At 42.5% G+C, this 18,339-nt stretch overlaps 2 protein-coding genes across 3 annotated transcripts; one reads left to right on the top strand and one right to left on the bottom strand.

Annotated features, from left to right (window-relative positions):
• Positions 1–619: 619 nt before the first annotated feature.
• Positions 620–11,629, top strand: TRMT10B (tRNA methyltransferase 10B). 2 transcript variants are annotated; one of them, XM_045579995.1, is made up of 11 exons: positions 620–763; positions 1,481–1,612; positions 3,802–3,937; positions 4,064–4,248; positions 5,030–5,153; positions 6,031–6,155; positions 7,707–7,859; positions 8,879–8,957; positions 9,375–9,442; positions 10,600–10,723; positions 11,279–11,629. In XM_045579995.1, exons 4-11 carry the CDS (start codon positions 4,081–4,083, stop codon positions 11,383–11,385), a joined length of 948 nt encoding a protein of 315 aa, XP_045435951.1. In that variant the 5' UTR covers positions 620–763; positions 1,481–1,612; positions 3,802–3,937; positions 4,064–4,080; the 3' UTR covers positions 11,386–11,629. The 2 variants fall into 2 exon arrangements, with proteins under 2 accessions (XP_045435951.1, XP_045435950.1); XM_045579994.1 differs by lacking the exons at positions 620–763; positions 1,481–1,612; positions 3,802–3,937 and having other exon boundaries at positions 5,030–5,138.
• Positions 11,630–13,349: 1,720 nt separating this feature from the next.
• Positions 13,350–18,121, bottom strand: EXOSC3 (exosome component 3). Its single transcript, XM_036433331.2, is given in 6 exon segments — positions 13,350–13,772; positions 15,210–15,361; positions 16,182–16,331; positions 17,401–17,878; positions 17,880–17,964; positions 17,967–18,121. Coding segments are annotated over 6 exon segments (1,218 nt in total). The 5' UTR covers positions 18,118–18,121; the 3' UTR covers positions 13,350–13,570.
• Between the last annotated feature and the right edge of the window lie 218 nt (positions 18,122–18,339).

Here is an 18,339-nt window from a genome sequence, read left to right as displayed (position 1 = left end):
AAAACGAGAGGAGCGTGCCAACAGAGATTGGTCCTTCACTGAGTGCTCAGGGATATGCTCATCAGGTGGGACTTGAGTTAGAAAACTCAGAGATGAAGGTGGGTGGGTGGGGCAGGCCAGCACTGAGGATACTTCTCTCAAGGAACCTGGTGATTGAAAAAGTGGATTTATTAATTCAGCTAGCTAGTACTTATTGAGCCTCTATTATGTACCAAGCCCCTTTCTAGGCATAGAGGATACAATAGTGAACAAAGCAAACGGAACCCTTGGTTACATGGTAAGAATGGGGAAGTTCCCACAAAAACTAAGTAAAATATATGCCACGTTGGATGGTGGAAATCTGAATGAAGTGAGGAATGTAGTTATATAATTATCTAGAGTAGAGGAAGGATCTTAGAGGTAGAGAGAAGAGCAAGTGCAAAGGCCCTGGAGTGAGAATATCCTTGGTATGTTTAGATCCGGTGGCAGAGGACAGTAGACGGGGGAAGTACACCTTAATGATCAGTACGGACCACTGTAAAGATTTTGGCTGTTTACTGTAAGTGAAATGGAGATCCAGAATGGTTCTGAGCAGAAGAGTGATGATTCTCAATCCTGTAGGAGGCTTTTATTTTGCAAGGCTCCGTATTGAGTGCTGGGGGTGTGCATGTGAATTCTTCATCTGGTCTTCTCTGGAAGTGTTTGTGATCTGGTGGGGAAACAGGCAGACCAGCTGTCATAAAAGGCTGAGTCAGGTCTTTGCAGCCCGGTGAAGACAGGATGAGTATCAACCCCAAATCCTAGGCAAGTGCTATTAAGTCAAGTGCTTAACTATTTGTTAAATGAGTAATTAACTGAGTAACCTCAGTACCCAGAACTGGACTTGTAATGAGGCTCAGAAGACACTTTTTTAAATGAAGAAATGAAATACTATATGTGGGCATAGATAATGTCTCAATGGATTGATAGATCTGTGCTTCAGTGATCACTAGGTGGTAAGCTTCGACTCACTATTCACTGAGCTTCCATTCTGCGCCAAGCCTGTGATAGCTAGTGAGGCTACAGAGATGGAAAGGATGTGGTCCCTGTCCTCAGGAATGCTCAGTCCGCTGTGTTTCAGGCTCTCCTGGTAGCGGTTGGAGTTGCCTTCATTTGATTTTCAAGATCACTGTCGCCCAAGTTCCTGGTCTGGAAAGCATTCCCAGGGACTGTGGGAATTTAGGGAGGTCAGAGATACAGAGAGTGGGCTAGGAAAGAAGGAAATGGAGGCAGTGGTAGTAAAACTCTTGTTTATCCAGCAAGTATTTATTTAAACACCACTGTTCAAAGATCTTTTGAACTTTTCAGTGTTTAGGTAGATGTAGTTACATGGTTCCTTCTGAAAAAGAATTCAGTTTGGTAGGAGAAAGAAGATGAGCATTAACCTTCCAATTTTTAAAACAGCAATGGGAAACTGCAGCCCCTCCCGCTACTTCAAACCCTCTCTCTCTTTTCTCCTCAGACAGACTTCTCCAGTGAGGATATTCACTGCCTCCCAGTCATTCCCCTGAAGGTCCTGACACAGAGGAGGAGCTTAATGAATATTTATTTATTTTAATTTTTTACTAATCCTGTGTGAATCTTTTGTTCTGAGGTGAGTCTCTTTTAAATATATTTTTATTGATTTAGGAGAGGGAGGGAGAGGAAGATTGAGCCCCAAAGAATATTTATTGACTAAATTAATGGACAGACACAGATAAGAATGCAAAATACTGTGGAGTTCAGAGGAGGAAGAGATCACATGGCTGTTAACAAACTAGCATTCATTTAACAAATTGGTTTTCTTCCCCTAATCCAGTATTTCCCAAACTTCTCTCATGATGAGAATCACCTGGTGGAGTTGTTAAACTACAGATTCCTGAATCCCAACTAAGAAGTGCTAAACTAGAATTTTTGGGAACATATAGGTAAAATTGTATACTTAACTAGTGCTCTGTCTTAGAGCACTAGTAGTTTAACAACTCCACCAGGTGGTTCTCATCATGAGAGAAGTTTGGGAAACACTGCCTAATACAATGAGGTTGTTAAGTATTGGGCCAGTTTAGTTTAAAAGTTTTCATTTGTTCTCTTCTGAATGCCTAAGTGAAGAAAAATACAGATGGCATTCATGGTAAGCATACAAAGTTTGTTCAGTCATCTGAAGGGAGCTAGGTATCTTAGGGAGAGAGCGAAAGGAACATCAGTGATGAGAGAGAATCATTGATTGGCTGCCTCCTGCACATCCTCTGCTGGGGATCTAGTCCACAACCCTGGCATGTGCCCTTGACCAGAGTCGAATCCGGGATCCTTCAGTCTGCAGGCTGACACTCTATCCACTGAATCAAACCAGGAAGGCTGGATATCTTCTGTTAAAAAAGACATTTATAACTAACATCGCTATTCCTATGTGAACGACGCAGTGCTTCTGAAATGTTTAAGAATAACTTGGTATTTTCCCAATTTCTCTAGAATATTATGTACACTATTACATTTTTTGTATACCATAAACTCATTGTGACACAGTCAATGGTATATATACATACACTAAACTACGTACTGACTATTAAAGAACAGAGTTTTAAGCAAAAGTAAACTCTAGCTTAGGCAGGAAATTGAACACCAATTTCAAATCATAAAAATCTTTACTGTAAATATGGCTCAAAAAAATTTTGGAGATCAAGATAACAGAAACAAAAAATAAAAGGGGTTAATTTTGTTTTTAAATCTTCACCCAAGGATATTTTTCTTTTGACTTCAGAGGGAGAGGGAGGGAGACAGAGACATATCTACCAGTTGCCTCCCGTACAAGCCCGCAACCTGGGAATATGACAGGAATTGAACCCAAAACCCTTCGGTGCAAAGGACAATGCTCCAATGAGCCACACTGGCCAGGGCAAAGGGTTAATTTCAGTATTTGAATTCTAGTGTTTCATAGGGAATTGATAAAATTCAGAGTTGATTTTCTCAGCTACAAATTGGGAATCAAGAAGTAATGGTGTAAGCATGTGATTTCAGGTTAAGGGGCTAATCACCAGAACTAAAAATGCCTGGTTAACAAGAGTTGCCTCTAGCCAAAACCGGTTCGGCTCAGAGGATAGAGCGTCGGCCTGTGGACTCAAGGGTTCCAGGTTCAATTCCTGTCAAGGGCATGTACCTTGGTTGCGGGGAGGATCATTACTTTTTATCATAAAAATATTTTTACCATGTGGGTCATAATACATAGATTTACTCGTTCAAAGGTAACACTTTTTCTAAGTTGATGGTAGCACACTGGACTCAGGAGCAGCCATGAGCAAGGGTCATACCATTCTTGGTGACAATTGGAGATGAGAGCATTTTTTACTCATCTCAGGGAGAGTGAATACCACTTTGATATTGTGACTTTCATTAGGAGTGCTATTATAATGGTTCTCTATATTTTTCTACCTTAGCACTTCTGAGGGATACTAAACATTCTCACGGTGACTGTGGCTTTCTGCTGCAATGATACTGGACTGAGATGGGATGAATAGGTAATTTGGAAAAACAAATTTTGATAGGTCACCAGCAGCAACCCAGATGGAGTCTTGGTTGGTTTGGAGCCACTCTTTGCCATATTTTTTGACTCCCTCTTCATCCTCCTAGGCTGTACAGGACTTTGCATGTAGTAAGTACTCAGTGAACATTTGCTTTGCATCCTAAAGGAGTGGTTTTGAAAATAAACTGAAACAGAAAGGAGGTCGCTTTTGCCATCTCTGACCCTCCCTCAACGTATGAGTGGATTTCAAAGAGCATGATAAATGACTCTGTTTTCTGTCACCGCAGCAGTGAGTCACCGCGTGCTGGGAGGTGTCAGGATGGTGCTTGTCTTCTGAGAAGTGAATCTGGCTCCCTTACTACTGTAATGTTTCTGTGCTGACTCATTTCTCTGGAAGACACGCATACTTTTCAATAAGCCCATGTTAGTGTTTTCTGCACTTCTTCAGTAACAGTAACGCTGTCTGTCACTTGGATACAGGGGAGCACCTCTGTCAGTGCAGTAATGTAATGTCTCACATAACTGTGCCTTTTCTAATCTTGGTGAAAGGACAGAGGCCTAAGCACATGGACTGGAGACTGGAAGAGTCACACGTGCTGCAGGAGCAAGACATCCTCCCAGAGGACACGGACGAAGATGGCATCTATGAAAGCTTCCAGCTTCTACAGATTGATGTGGAATGTGAGCCTCAGGAGAGGGAGGCCCTGCCCACAGGCAGTGCCTCATGGTGCTCGGTGAGTGCAGTGGGTGGCCATGGGCAGTGAGATGATGGAAGATCCCAGAGACCCCTCTTCTAAGGGTAGATACTGGTAACAAGAAGACTGGGAGTGAGTTTGGTGTATTCCAAGGGTTGAATTCCCTGCTCTCTGGTTTAAGGCTTCAGATCAAGAGGTTTTCTCTAAACACAATACAGTCCATTTTTAAAATATATATTTTATTGACCTTTTACAGAGAGGAAGGGAATGGGATAGAGAGCTAGAAACATTGATGAGAGAGAAACATTGATCAGCTGCCTCCTGCACTGGGGATGTGCCCACAACCAAGGCACATGCCCTCAACCAGAACCCTTCAGTCCATAGGCCGACTCTCTATCCCCTGAGCCAAACCAGTCAGGGCTAAACACAATCCAGTCCATTTCTTTTTTTTTTTTTTTTTTTTAATATATTTTATTGATTTTTTACAGATAGGAAGAGAGGGATAGAGAGTTAGAAACATCGGTGAGAGAGAATCATCGACCAGCTGCTTCTTGCACACCCCCTACCGGGGATGTGCCCGCAACCAAGATACATGCCCTTGACCGGAATCGAACCCGGGACCTTTCAGTCCGCAGGCAGACGCTCTACCACTGAGCCAAACCGGTTTTGGCAATCTAGTCCATTTCTGTTGTTAAAGCTAACATTTTCTCTCCTAAGTTTATATCTAAATTTTTTTTAAAAAGTAACTGTTTCTAATATTCATTTTCCTTTTTGGTGCTTATGAAGTTTTCAAACAATTTTGTTTTCTGGATAACCTAAGAAAAATGTGCAAAGAAAACAGAGACATTGGGAAAAGATAGTTGCAGCAAAGAAGAGCAAAAGAAAGCAAGAAAAAGAAAGAAGAAAAGCCAATCGTATAGAAAATTCAGATAACAGTAACTCAGGTTGGTGGTATAATTATATTTATTTGTTAGCAGACTGGTATCTGTATGTTCCTAGAAGAATAGTAATACTGTTTTTAAGTAAAAACAAACATCTAAGAGGTGAGACCTATAGTCCTATTTTGTTGGGCATCATAGTATCAAAGAACAAAACTGAAGCCTGCCTTTCAGATGCAAACTATATAGTGTACATATCTTCTACACTAATAAAAGAGAAAGATGCAAATTGACCATGCCTTAGCGATACCCATCAGCCAATCAGGATTGAGTATGCAAATTAGCCCAACAAAGATGATGGGTTAATTTGCATACATACGCTGAGCAGCCGGGGGTGGGGCGCAGGCGTTCTGCACCACCCCAGCCACTCAGGGCCTCTGAGCAGCCTGGGAAGGCAGAAAGGCGGCTCCAGGTCAGAGCAAAGGTGGTGCCGGCCGTCAGGGGAAGGAAGGCCCATTCTTGCAAGAATCTTTGTGCATTAGGCCTCTAGTGTGTTTATAAGCTCAGAAGTAGAAGGAATGATACCAACAGCTATGTGCTAGATTCAGTGCTAAGAATTTTACCTGGCTTACCCTAAAGGGTAGGTCTCTTATCCCCATTTTGAAGGTAAAAAGACTGAGGCTCAGAGGAATTAAATAACATGCTTAAGCTGATATGAGTAATAAAGGAACAAACTGAACTTAGATTTAGACCCAGCAGAGTGCTCCAGAGCCCACAGTCAACATCCCTCTGCTATACCTAAACTGCCTGATGAATGAATATCTGGCACAAGCTTCCAAGTTTCTAGTTTCCCTTCCTATGCAAATAGTACTCAGCTGGCTTGGGAGATTTGTTTCTTACTGAATATTATTCCTCTGTTTTCCCACTCATATTTCCATTCTAGGCATCTACCCCCAGCACAGCAAACGTTTCCTGAGATCCTTAACCAAGGAGAAACTTTTGGAAGCCAAACACTCAGGACCAAGACTCTGTATCGATTTAAGTATGACCCACCACATGTCTAAGAAGGTAAAACATCCACTAGCTTCCAAATTCCTGATTAACCCTTTGCCTCTGTGTTCATAATGTCCCATAGTCAAGTTACAGCCTTTCAGTTTCAGTTTTCCAGAGACGAAATCTTTGACCTTCTACTGGGGAGAGGAATATTTGCCTGGCTCTGTGGAGGTAACCTGGTGGCATGTCTTCCTGCAGTGTATGTGTTTTAATGATCACCCTACAGGTTCTGGAGTTCTGGGGATGGCTGAGCACATGGCACTCAACACTGAACAAATAAGATGGATAGCAATTTATTAGTCACACTAGAGGCCTGGTGCACGAAATTTGTGCATGGGTGGGGCCCTAGGCCTGACTGGTGATCAGGGCTGATCAGGGCTGGGCTAGCTGGGGCCCAAAGGTTCTTAAATTAAAAACCTTAAGGTCGGGAGAGGAGGCAACAGTCACTGGGCCAGGCGCAGTAGGAATGGACACCAGATGCCGAGCTGCCCTTGGCACCCTGCCATTGTGCAGTTCCCCGTCTTAACCCCTCCTCCTTCCCTCATTGCCAGATTTATGGGGGGGCCTTCTGGCCCGCTGGCTTGGTGGAGGGGCCGCGGAAGGTTGGCTGCCGGCCTTCAGCCCCCCTGGGAAAGGTGTTGTGTCCACCACCACCCATCTCCAGTTCCCTGTCCCATCCCTGGGCCCAAAGGCCCCGTGGGGTTGGTAGAAGAGGTGATAGGCCAGGCACGGAAGGAATGGACGCCAGTACCCTTGTTGGTGCCCACCACTGCACAGCTCACCTCCCCCTCCCACCCCCCGCGCTTCCCTCGCTGCTGTGCTGCCACCACAGCAGGCAGGTGGTGGGCCAAGGGGCCTGCTGGATGGGAGGGAGGGACAGGGCACGGGAGGTTAAAACTTCCAGTCCTTTACATCTCCTGGAGTAAGGGAGAAGGTGCCAAGTTTGTTTGATGGAGTATAAAAATGTCTGCATAGTAATATAGTGTAACCTCTATTTTTAAAAAATATATTTTGTTGATTTTTTACAGAGGAAGAGAGAGGGATATAGAGTTAGAAACATTGATGAGAGAGAAACATCAATCAGCTGCCTCCTGCACACCCCCGACTGGGGATGCACCCGCAACCAAGGTACATGCCTTTGACCGGAATCGAGCCTGGGACCTCTCAGTCCGCAGGCCAACGCTCTATCCACTGAGCCAAACCGGTTTCGGCTAACCTCTCTTTAATAAATAGTAAACATCACATGGTGAGATTTTAGACAAAAGCTAAAAGAACAATCTCATATTAGCTATGTAACGACAGATCCTGAAGGAGGGGGCGGGCTCAGTTTTTCCATTGACTCGCTGTTTCTTGGCTAGTTCATTACCTCAGCTGTCTACACGGTGATGCCAGGGGTGTGATGCGTACTCACACAAGCATGTACTCCCTTTCGGAGTGAAGGGGGTCGTTCTAGTTCATGAGATTTTCCAGAGAGGCACTCAGAGGACTTACTGAGTAACCCTTTATTGACAGTGAATTTAGAAATAGGGTATGTTTCCACCCTAAGTTGTTCTTGTTTCTTTGAAGGAACTAAGCAGGCTGGCTGGCCAGATCCGCAGGCTGTATGGTTCCAACAGGAAAGCTGACAGGCCATTTTGGATCTGCCTCACTGGATTCACAACAGACAGTCCCCTGTATGAAGAGTGTTTGAGGATGAATGATGGGTTTTCGAGTTACCTGGTAAGCCTCATTTTGCGTATTATTTGAATTGTCACCTATGAATAGGTTGTGGGATAATTTTTTTAACTTTTTCATATTTTGAGAAATTATCATACGTGTTTTCATTATTACAATCTAAATTTTTTTTGTAAGAACCGCTCATCAGTTCTTATATTTAAATTTTTCCTTCATTCCACCATGTTGGCAAAAATGTATGTATTTTGTGTCCTGTAATGGTATGCTAGACTGTATTCCAGGGGAAATGCCGTGAGTCTTTTCTTTGGAGGAAGAGAAAGAATCCTTATGGAAGTAATATGGATTTAAGATGAGTTTTAGGGAATACCAATTGCTTTTCAGCTCTTTCTATGGGATCTCATACATGTAGCAAATGACATACAGGCAAGAATCCAGATCAGTTCCTAAGAAATGCCACTGAACATGCCCTTGTGTCGCTGAGAATGGGCAGTGTGGCCTTTCCCAGGGAGGTCCATTGAGGCGGTGAGTGTGACGAGTGCCCCATGCAGTGCTGCACAATCAGCTGTGGTTGCTGTTACTGTCTTAACAGTCCCTTCCAGCCTTGCTTTCTTCTGTTTGATGATTCCTGAACATGCACTAGAGACCCACTCTCAGGGCCACATAGTCCCTTGCTCATGCCTTTCTTAGAATGATTCCCTCCACTTTGAGTGCTTCGTTCTGTTGTACGAGTCAGTCTCACCTCTTTTCAGCAACCCAGTTCCAGCATTCCCTTCGCTACAAGGTTGTCTCTGGGGGTGTCGCTCCCTCACCCGTAGTCCTGGAGTATGCTCCCTGTGTGTGTTAGGGCCCGTATACTTTCTGTCTCATTTCGTAGGGATGCATGTCTGTGCCTTTCTACGTCCCCTCCCCAGCTGAGCACTTTCTAAGAACAGGTTGTCAGACATATAGCCCCTTGGTGCATCTAGAGCCATGCATGAGAGAAACTACATGTCCAGTAAACTAGTTGCTGCACCATGGGCTGTCTTAACCTAGTTCACAGTGCACTGATTATTTGTATTTTTCAGCTAGACATAACAGAAGAAGACTGCTTTAGTGTATTCCCCCTGGAAACCCTTGTGTACCTGACTCCTGACTCTGAACATGGTATGTTCTTAACTACATAGATTCATGTAGCATTGTATCGAGCTAGTTTCCCTGGTCAGCTCCCTCCATTGACCCTTTTGGATCAATTAGATATATTGTATATCATCTATTTTAGGAAATCATCTATGTCACATAATTTTCAAGTTTATTGATATTAAGTTGACCTTCATATTCTCTTCTATTTCACATTCCTTTGTAATTTTAATTTTGTCTCCTTCCTGAATCCTAATGTTGGTTTGAGTCTACCACCTTTTTACCTTCGATAAGATATTCCAAAGGTTTATCTATTTGTTTTTTCTAGAGGATTAGAAAATCTATCTTTGTTTTCTATTTCATGAAATTCCTACTTTTATCATTCTTTCTTTGGATTTAGAAATTATACAGATTTTATCTCATTAGCCTTCATTTCTTCATTAGCTCTTGAAGATGTTGATCTAAACAAAGTTTACATCCTTGGTGGACTTGTGGACGAAAGCATTCAGAAGGCAAGTGTACATTTTTGGCTGAAAAACTGTATTCTGAAAAATGGTTCTTACTTTTAGAGGCACCTACCCTGTAATAATCTTACCCGAAGGCCTAGAAACACTAAGGGAATAAGGAGGAGTCTATTCTGCCTGAGTTGGCCCTCCCTCTTGGGAAGTTCCCTCTCCTCCTCAGCAATGTCAGCAGTGCTTTCCTGATAGAACCCAGGACCAGGACGGGGTGTTTGGTAATTACATCAATAGCCACTGTGGAGCTCCTCTCTCTTCATTTCTGTAAGGATAGCTCTGATCTTGACCAAGTAAGTATTGCCTCAGCATTCTTACTAGCTGTATGTTCTGGGTGAGAGAGTAGTTTGCTCCTTCTTAGTCCATCTTCCCTGCTGATGTAAGTCTTATAAGCTCAATCTCAATAGTACTTGTCCAGATTTCTTTTTTTAAAAATATATTTTATTGATTTTTCTTACAGAGAGGAAGGGAGAGAGATAGAGAGCCAGAAACGTTGATGAGAGAGAAACATCAACCAGCTGCCTCTTGCATACCCCCTACTGGGGATGTGCCCGCAACCAATGTACATGCCCTTGACCAGAATCGAACCTGGGACCTTTGAGTCCGCAGACCGACGCTCTACCGCTGAGCCACACCGGTTTCTGCCAGATTTTATTGAATTGGAATTGTATTGGAATAATGGGAGTTTTTCAATGTGTTTCTATTATATAAATATTTTTTATTTTACTTTACTAATTAGCATTGCATAGATAATAAAGAATAACATGAGTTAAAATGTATAAAAAAGAATACAGTGAGAATAAGTCTTCCTCCAATCCTTGTCCCCCAAGTGTCCCCAAATAAGTGAGGCGTTGCTCCACAAGCTATTTCTTACTTGGGACAAATACTCTTCATCATCTGCAGAACTCTTAATTATCTGCAGGCTACTTTTCTTTTTTTTCACTTTATCTTTTAAAAATTATTTTATTACTTTTTATTGAATTTGTTGGGGTGACATGGTTAATAACAGGCTGCTTATTTTTACTACACTTACCATCATTAATTATAATTACAGATGGAAATTAGGGTGATAAATGGGGATTCTCAGTTTGCTATGCATGAAAATATTTTCAAGTATTATTTTTAAAAGAAAAATATTTAACTGTGATTTACAGAAGGTGACATTTCAAAAGGCCCGAGAACACTCTGTCAAGACAGCCCGCTTGCCAATCCAGGAATACATGGTCAGACGCCAGAATGGAAAGAACTATCATTCAGAGATATTGGCCATCAATCAAGGTACAGCTCACATAGCCCACACTTAATGTGTGAATTAGTTCTGATGCCTAAGTATGAATGGCCTTGATGCCGCTTCCCCCCATGACTGATGCGCTTGTACTTTATTGCATGCACTTCGTGTCATTTATTCTGTCTTCTCAGAGCTATTTTTAATTTTCTTCCTAATTCCAATCTATGTTAAATGCAGTTGAAATTGTTGCCTTGACCTAGAAGGCCCTGCCTTATCCCATGATTGACCAGTGAATTCAGGATTCAGTCCACAGGCATTTTGGCTGCTCCTCCCTGTCCCAGGCCATGTCAGGACCCTTCCTGTGTGTCCCCACGGTATTGTGTTCCTCTCTGCTGCAGCATTGTCCACTTAGACGCCTACATCTCTCAGTGTAGGCAGTGCTTATGGGCAAGCAGGGCCTGTAGCTTTGCCTTTGTCTCCCCAGGATCTAATACCAGGTGTGGTACAGAGTAGGTTTGTTGAATATTCAAGAACACCCTTTTCATTAGTCATTTACTAGTTCTTTTTTCAGTGTGTGGTCACTGTGTTTTCTCTTTATCTTACAGTATTTGATATCCTGTCCACTTACTTTGAGACTCAAAACTGGCCTGAAGCATTGAAGAAAGGAGTTTCTTCCAGAAAAGGCTATGTTCTTCAGAACTCAGTGGAATGATGAACAGCCTAAGGCTGCACCTGCAGGAGGTGAAGTTGCTGGAAGGGCCTTGACCAAAGAGTAGAGCAAAGGTGGTGATGGCACACACTTGCTTTACTTGACATCTCAGCTCTTCATTAGGATGTTACTAATCACAGGGACTACATTTTATGCTCTTTTGTATTCCTATAGTGCCTAGCTCAGGAAGTGCCCAGTATATCTTAACTAAGTAAAAAGTTTACATAATAAGGAATTAGCCCTTAAACTACATGGCTTTGGGTGTGTTAATTTATTTTTCTACATCTGGTTGTGAAAAATCTACTCTTTAGAGGTAGCTTAAATAATTAAATATTATGATATCAAGAGCTTAATTTTACTAAAGTGGCATCATAAAGTTTATGACTTTGTCCATCCTGCTCTGATCATGCTGATTTTCCCTAACTCAGTAATATGCAGTACATGTGCTTTTCAGGATCAGCCTGTCCTAACCTCTTTAAACCCCCATAGCAATTTCTCCACCTGTGGCTCCTACCTTGTCTCCCTTGTGCAGAGTATGGGTGTGGAAGGCTTCTCTCTTCCTAACTGTAGCCTTCCCACAGGACAATTTGTGCGAGTATTTTTGTATCCCTCTGAGCCTTGTACAAACTAGAGTTTTCACATACATTTGTAATTATTAGTTCCAATTGAAAAGCAAAAACAGTACTGATAAGTCTAACTTGAAAATAGCCAGAAAACACACTGCATCTCACACAAGCATGTTAGAGAACCTCATTATGCAAATCTCAGTGATTCTTTTTCTCATGTCCTACTTAGATACAACTGCTTCAGTTACTATGGCCAGTTTATGTTGGTCAATTATTTATGTCTAAGCTGCTAGCAAATTGAAAAAAATGTAATCTATATTTCAAAAGAACCAAAAGGTTACCTCTGGATTCTATCTCCTCCCTTTCACAAGTTAATCCCTCAGGAACTATGAAAATATTTAGGAATATCTTTATCAACATGTTCTATAAATCTCTGTCATCCAGAAGGGACCTGTATGAAGAGGCCTCAGGGGGAGGTCTCTGACCAAAGAAACATTGTCCTAGATCATCTGTCTGGCTTCATTTTGGCCTCAAAATGCCAAAAAACAGAATTTCCTCTCCAACTCTATCACAAACATCTATAATTTTTTCAAAACCTAGGTAGATAGTTTTTTGTTTGGCTTCTAGGAAATGACCCTTAGCAAAATAAGATTTGGATGAACTTATATTCAGAGATCCTCATCATAGTGTTTTTTATAACACAAAAAAAAACTGGACAGCCGAAACTGGTTTGGCTCAGTGGATAAAGCGTCAGCCTGCAGACTTAAAGGTCCCAGGTTTGATTCTGGTCAAGGGCATGTACCTTGGTTGCGGGCACATCCCCAGTGTGCAAGAGGCAGCTAATCGATGTTTCTAACTCTCTATCCCTCTCTGTAAAAAATCAATAAAATATATATTTTCAAAAAAGGGCACAGAGGCTGTCATTAAAAAAACAAAAACTGGACATATTCAAAATATCCTATAACATGAAAATGAAACATTATACAACTATGGAATTTTTAATAGCAATTATAAAATAAATATATTTAAAAGTTTGAAGTGGACAAAGTCTATTACAAACTAGTATTATAAGATATGATCCTATAATTCCAATTTGAAAAACATACATTCACATATAGTGGTTGAGAATGTCAGCCAAGTTAAGCCTCAGTTTCTTGCACTAGGAGGTTGTCTTTTGCAGTTAATAAGTAAGTCCATCCAAATAAAACACTTGGAACAATACTTGATTTGTAAGCTTATGATAATTGTTACCTGTTACATACCACTACATAATAGGATTACAAGTGATTTTTGTTTGCTTCTTCATACAGTGAACATGTTTTACTATTATCAGAAAATAAGTGTTATTTTAATGCTTCCAGCAAAATTAAGGAAATTAACACCAAATAAATCATAATACTTACTTTTAGTAAACTTTATTATAAAAGAACCAAAAATACTATTTTATAATTATTTTTCTCATCCACAAGAACATGAGTGGCAACCAGTGACTTTATAAAAATATTTTAAGACTCACATAAGACAGTATTTTATCTTCTGAAGATTAGTGGGGAGAGGTTCACCTGAAAAATTTCCCCCAGGGAATCCAGTCTCTTAGCTCACCTATAAAAAAAATCCATAGATCAACTTTCTGCCAACCTGGAGAAGATTTGTTTTCTTTGATCCGCTGTCATATGTTCACAAGCTTCTAAAATGTTTGCCAAAATTAAGGTCTGCTGAATGGTTTTTGCCTTCACCCATATTCTCCCATTCATTCCAAACACTATTTCCAATGGGTACAGTTTTCCCACTTCCTGTAGGATTTCACAGTCTGGAGCTAGCAGCCTGGTGAGGAAAAGGAAAGAAAATGAAGTTTTAATGAAGTGGTAGAGTGTGACTGACTTTCCTTTAGGACTCCTTTTCTAGGCAGTTCTCCACAGTTATAAAAGCCACTAACATCATTCCCAGCACAAGGCACATGACAACATTTACTGCCCCTTTTCTTCTAAGATTTACACCGAGTGTATCAGGCCACAGGTGGGCTAGTCTCAACAAAGAAATCAAACTCCCTGTATCACCAACTTCACTAGAAACGTATAAACTTCTTCCCCTACATTGTCAGAGCACCTTAATTCTAGACTTTAAAACCATAGCTTTTAAAAATTATTTACAGTGCTAAAAGAACATCTTAAACTTACTTTCCTGACCATGTAAGTTAATCCCTGGTATTAAATTCACTACCTGGAGAGAAGTGTTAACTCTTTCAAACCACAAGGGTGCTGCTTGATTAATAACATGCTTCTCTAACGACCTGAACTAATTCTCCAAACCTGTGGAATAAGTAGCAGAGTCAATCAAGAGAGCTCTGAACTTCGGAATCTACAAGTAACACCCTTTAACAGGGCACAGCTTAGGGTAGGTAAAGGTGTAAACACCTAACAGAAAGAAACTTTTTTTTAAATTGATTTTTAGGAAGAGAAACATCAATGTGAGAGAAACATTGATTGGTTGCCTCCCGCTTGCACCCTAAGTGTGGACTAAATCCACAACCTGAGTATGTACCCTGACCAGGAATTGAACCAGCCACCTTTTGACATATGAGATGATGATCCAACCAACTGAGCTGCCGAGGCTGAGAACTATTAAATCTACCAGATCAGTTAGAAGTCTTCTGTGAATATGTCTGCATAAGCTCAAGGATCATATTAGCCAATCTGCACTGCTCCCATCATTAGATAAATTTGGTTATTTTGTACAAATTGTATCTGTATTAAAGTGATGTGGGGGGAAAGGCCAGTTTTTATGTGTTTAATCTTAAAAAACCCAAACACAAGGATATGTTTTTACTGATTTTTAGAAAGGAAGAGAGAGAAACACCAATCAGTTGCCTCCCTTAAGCACCCAACAGGGAATCGAACCTATAACCTAGGTATGTGTCTTGACCAGGAATCAGACCCACAACCTTCTGGTGTAGGGGATGACGCCCTACCAACTGAGCCGCGTGGCCAGGGCGGAAAGGCCAGTTTTTATATTTGAGCTGAGTATATCAGCTGTAAGAAACGATAAACCTGGGAGGGCAGCCCAGACTCCATATAAACATAGAAACTAGACCACCAAGAACAATGGGACTAAATGCTTACAAGTATGCTTAAATGGATAATGATTTTTAACTCTGAGGAAATTCTGATGCTGTTACGAAGAATCCAAATCCCAAAGATCAGTTGGCTTTCCAAGAAGATATAATTATGAAAGACCAGGAAGCCAGAAAGCATTAGGACTTACTTTCTAATTAAGCCCAGAGTCACTTTAAAAAGTAGACCATCCTGTCCAATCACACCCATTCCGTTGGCTCGTCCACAGCTGTCAATACAAACCATCTCTGGTTCCATATCTTTATTAGCAACCACAAATTGTCCATAAATGAGATCTCCGACCTACAATGATAATTTAAAAATAGTAACCATTTTATAATTGTTCTTTCCCACGGACAGCAAAGCCAACCACCTACAGTTCTGTAGATGAGGGACTGACTACATGCCAGGATTCGCAGCCATTTACACAGCATTAACACACCTACCCTCTCCCTTAACCCACCAGGAAATCTCAAGACTGGAGCCATCTCAGAGCCAAGATTCAAATACCCTCTCACTGTCCAATGTGGTAGCCATTTGCCCACAAGTAGTAATTTTAACTCACTTTTGAATTAATTAAAATTCAGTACTTAAAATTCAGTTCCTTAGTTGCATTAGCCATATTTCAAATGTTCAACAGGCATGTGTGGCGAGGGGCTACCATACTAATCCTCGTGGAACTAAAGCATTAGCATCATCACAGGAAGTGCTAGTACAATAGGTAGCTCTGCTCTAGGGAATTACAGAAGATAGATGGATAGAAGAAACTTCTGGCATGCATGTTATTTAAAGCAAAATGGAACAATGGCAATTCACTGACACTTCTCCATGCAAGATTTTAAAATTTCAAAGTTGAATTTCAAAATTATGAAACTAAAGACACTGAGAGTGAACTTGTTTATCTGTTAAGTTGGTGATTATACTAATAAAAGGATAATATGCTAATTGTTGATATTTGGCTCTGTTGACTAGTTTGCCAACCACTAGCCTAGAGTGATCACTCAGATGCTTGGAGGCCAACCTATAAAACTGGGAAAATAATCATACTTTGGAGGCAATTCTGGTGGCATTAAGAATATTTGGATGTTTTTCTTCTTTTGAAACCAAAGTTTCCTATCATTACCTGCACATTTGGTCTGTTTCTTTTAGTTGCACCTTCAAATGCCAAGTAAGACAAAGATGCTGGCTCGCTCCCTCCAACATCAACTTTAAATATATCTCCAGATTTAGCTGTCACTATGCCAATCACATGGTCTCCTTTCACTGGGACATACTACAAAAGAAATCAGAGTGAGAGAAAAACCATAAATGACAATCTTGGAAGACATCTTCAGCAAGTCCTTACTGGTTACTAACGTTTGTCATTGTAGGTATTTAAGAAATATTTTGAAACCTAATTTACAAATTAATACAAATCTTACAATAAACTTGGTCATACACCACTTTCAGTAAAAGAAAAACAATCACATCATACAACTCTCAGGTTTACAGCTTCTAAAAGTCTGTTCATTTGAGCTGGTATCCCATACCTCTTCTGTATCAGGAAGGCCATTTCAATGTTAGACAATTTTCCCTCTATGAAAAGTTCTTACTTATTCTAAGAGAAACTTAACTCCCTGAGACATCCACTCACTGAACCTGGTTCTACCCTTTGGGACCCCTAAAGATAAACCTGGTTATCCCTGATCTTTAGGATTTTGAAGACAATTACCATGTCTCACAGTCCTTATCCCTTACTAGAGGCCCAGTGCATGAAATTTGTGTGCTGGGGGTGGGAGGGTCCCCTTAGCCCAGCTTGTGCCCTCTTGCAGTCCAGGAGCCCTCAGGAGATGTCTGATGGGTTAGGCCCATTCCCGGAAGCAGACCTACGCCATCAGTCAGACATTCTTAGCACTGCCTCCGAGGCTGGAGAGGATTCTGCCACCACTGCTGTGCTCACCAGCCATGAGTCCAGCTAAGGGCTTCTGGCTGAGCGGCACTCCCCGCTGTAGGAGCACAGACCACCAGGGGGCAGCTCCTGTATTGAGCGTCTGCCCCCTGGTGGTCAGTGCACATCAAAGCAACCGGTAGTTCCACCATTTGGTCAATTTGCATATCAGTCTTTTAATATATAGGATATGCCAAGATTTCCACACTCCTTTCTCTCTGGGTCATCCTTCTCCGACCACGTTCCAGTTTGCCACAATCCCTCTAAGGTAGACTAAGTGGGCACAGACATAGTGACTCTGGGCTAACTTTAACAGGAGGGCTCCTGGGCCCTCCTCCCTGCCTCTTCCAAGGAGTCTTCCCAGAGCGGGGCTACCTCTCTCATGGCCGACCCACCCCTCCGGAGTCCCACTCACACGTTTCTGCTGCGAGTCCACCCAGTAAACGCCGCCGCCGCCGCCGCCGGGCTCCTTGTGCCGGAGGCGGCCGCACTTGGTGACCAGCAGGCGGTCGCCGCAGCGCCGCAGGCCCGGGCCGCACACCACGCGCACCCGGGAGCGCACGCCGGCATTGAGGCGCAGCGGCCGCTCCCCGGCGCCCCCCAGGCCCTCAGCATCCTCCTGCTCGGGCAGCAGCAGCTCCTCACCCGGCAGCACCACCTGGTCCAGCACGGCGCGCGCCGCCCGCGCCCTGCCGCCCGCGAGGGGCACGGCTGCAGCCGCCGCCGCCGCTTGGGCCATACCGGGCGGCACCAAACACCGTTTCCGGTTCCCACTTCCGGCGCGGCGTCCAATCGGCAGCCCGCCGAAGGCTCTCCGTTTCCGGCATTAGCTGTCCGACCCGAGCCTAAGTCGATGAAGCGTGGTTCCCGTGGGCAGCCGGGTCCCCGCAGACGGCCCGCGGGCCGCCGGTGGGTAGCAGCACTCGACTCGAATGGGTCCCGGAGCCTCTACTTCCGGTGCCTCGGGTCGCCCGTTGGATACTAGACGCTTGCGCCAAAGGTTCCGTGAGAACAACGTGAACTGAGAAGGAGGGTTTCCGGAGCTGGCCCTTCTTTCTGACATTACCCTCAGGAGTGAAAATATTTTCTTTTTCCAAAATAAAGCCTTTTTGGTTGTTGCTGGAGAAGCCATCTATTCACACTATTCTCTAGTCTATTCACACAGAGAAGAATAAAAATAAAATAAAACGTATTTGGTTTATACCCATTTGCCTCCCTTGCTAGGCTGTCAGGCAGGTAGTTCTCATTATTTGTAACCTAGGGTCTGGCACAAAATAGGTAACACCTGATAAAAGGATGTTAACCTTTTGGTGTGTATTTCTCCCTAGACTTGTTTTCTACAAATACACACATA

The sequence above is a fragment of the Pipistrellus kuhlii genome, unplaced genomic scaffold, assembly GCF_014108245.1.
Source record: "Pipistrellus kuhlii isolate mPipKuh1 unplaced genomic scaffold, mPipKuh1.p scaffold_m20_p_12, whole genome shotgun sequence".
Classification (NCBI taxonomy): domain Eukaryota; kingdom Metazoa; phylum Chordata; class Mammalia; order Chiroptera; family Vespertilionidae; genus Pipistrellus; species Pipistrellus kuhlii.
The sequence above is the reverse complement of the archived record's forward strand: the minus strand, read 5'-3'. Positions and strand labels throughout refer to the sequence as shown.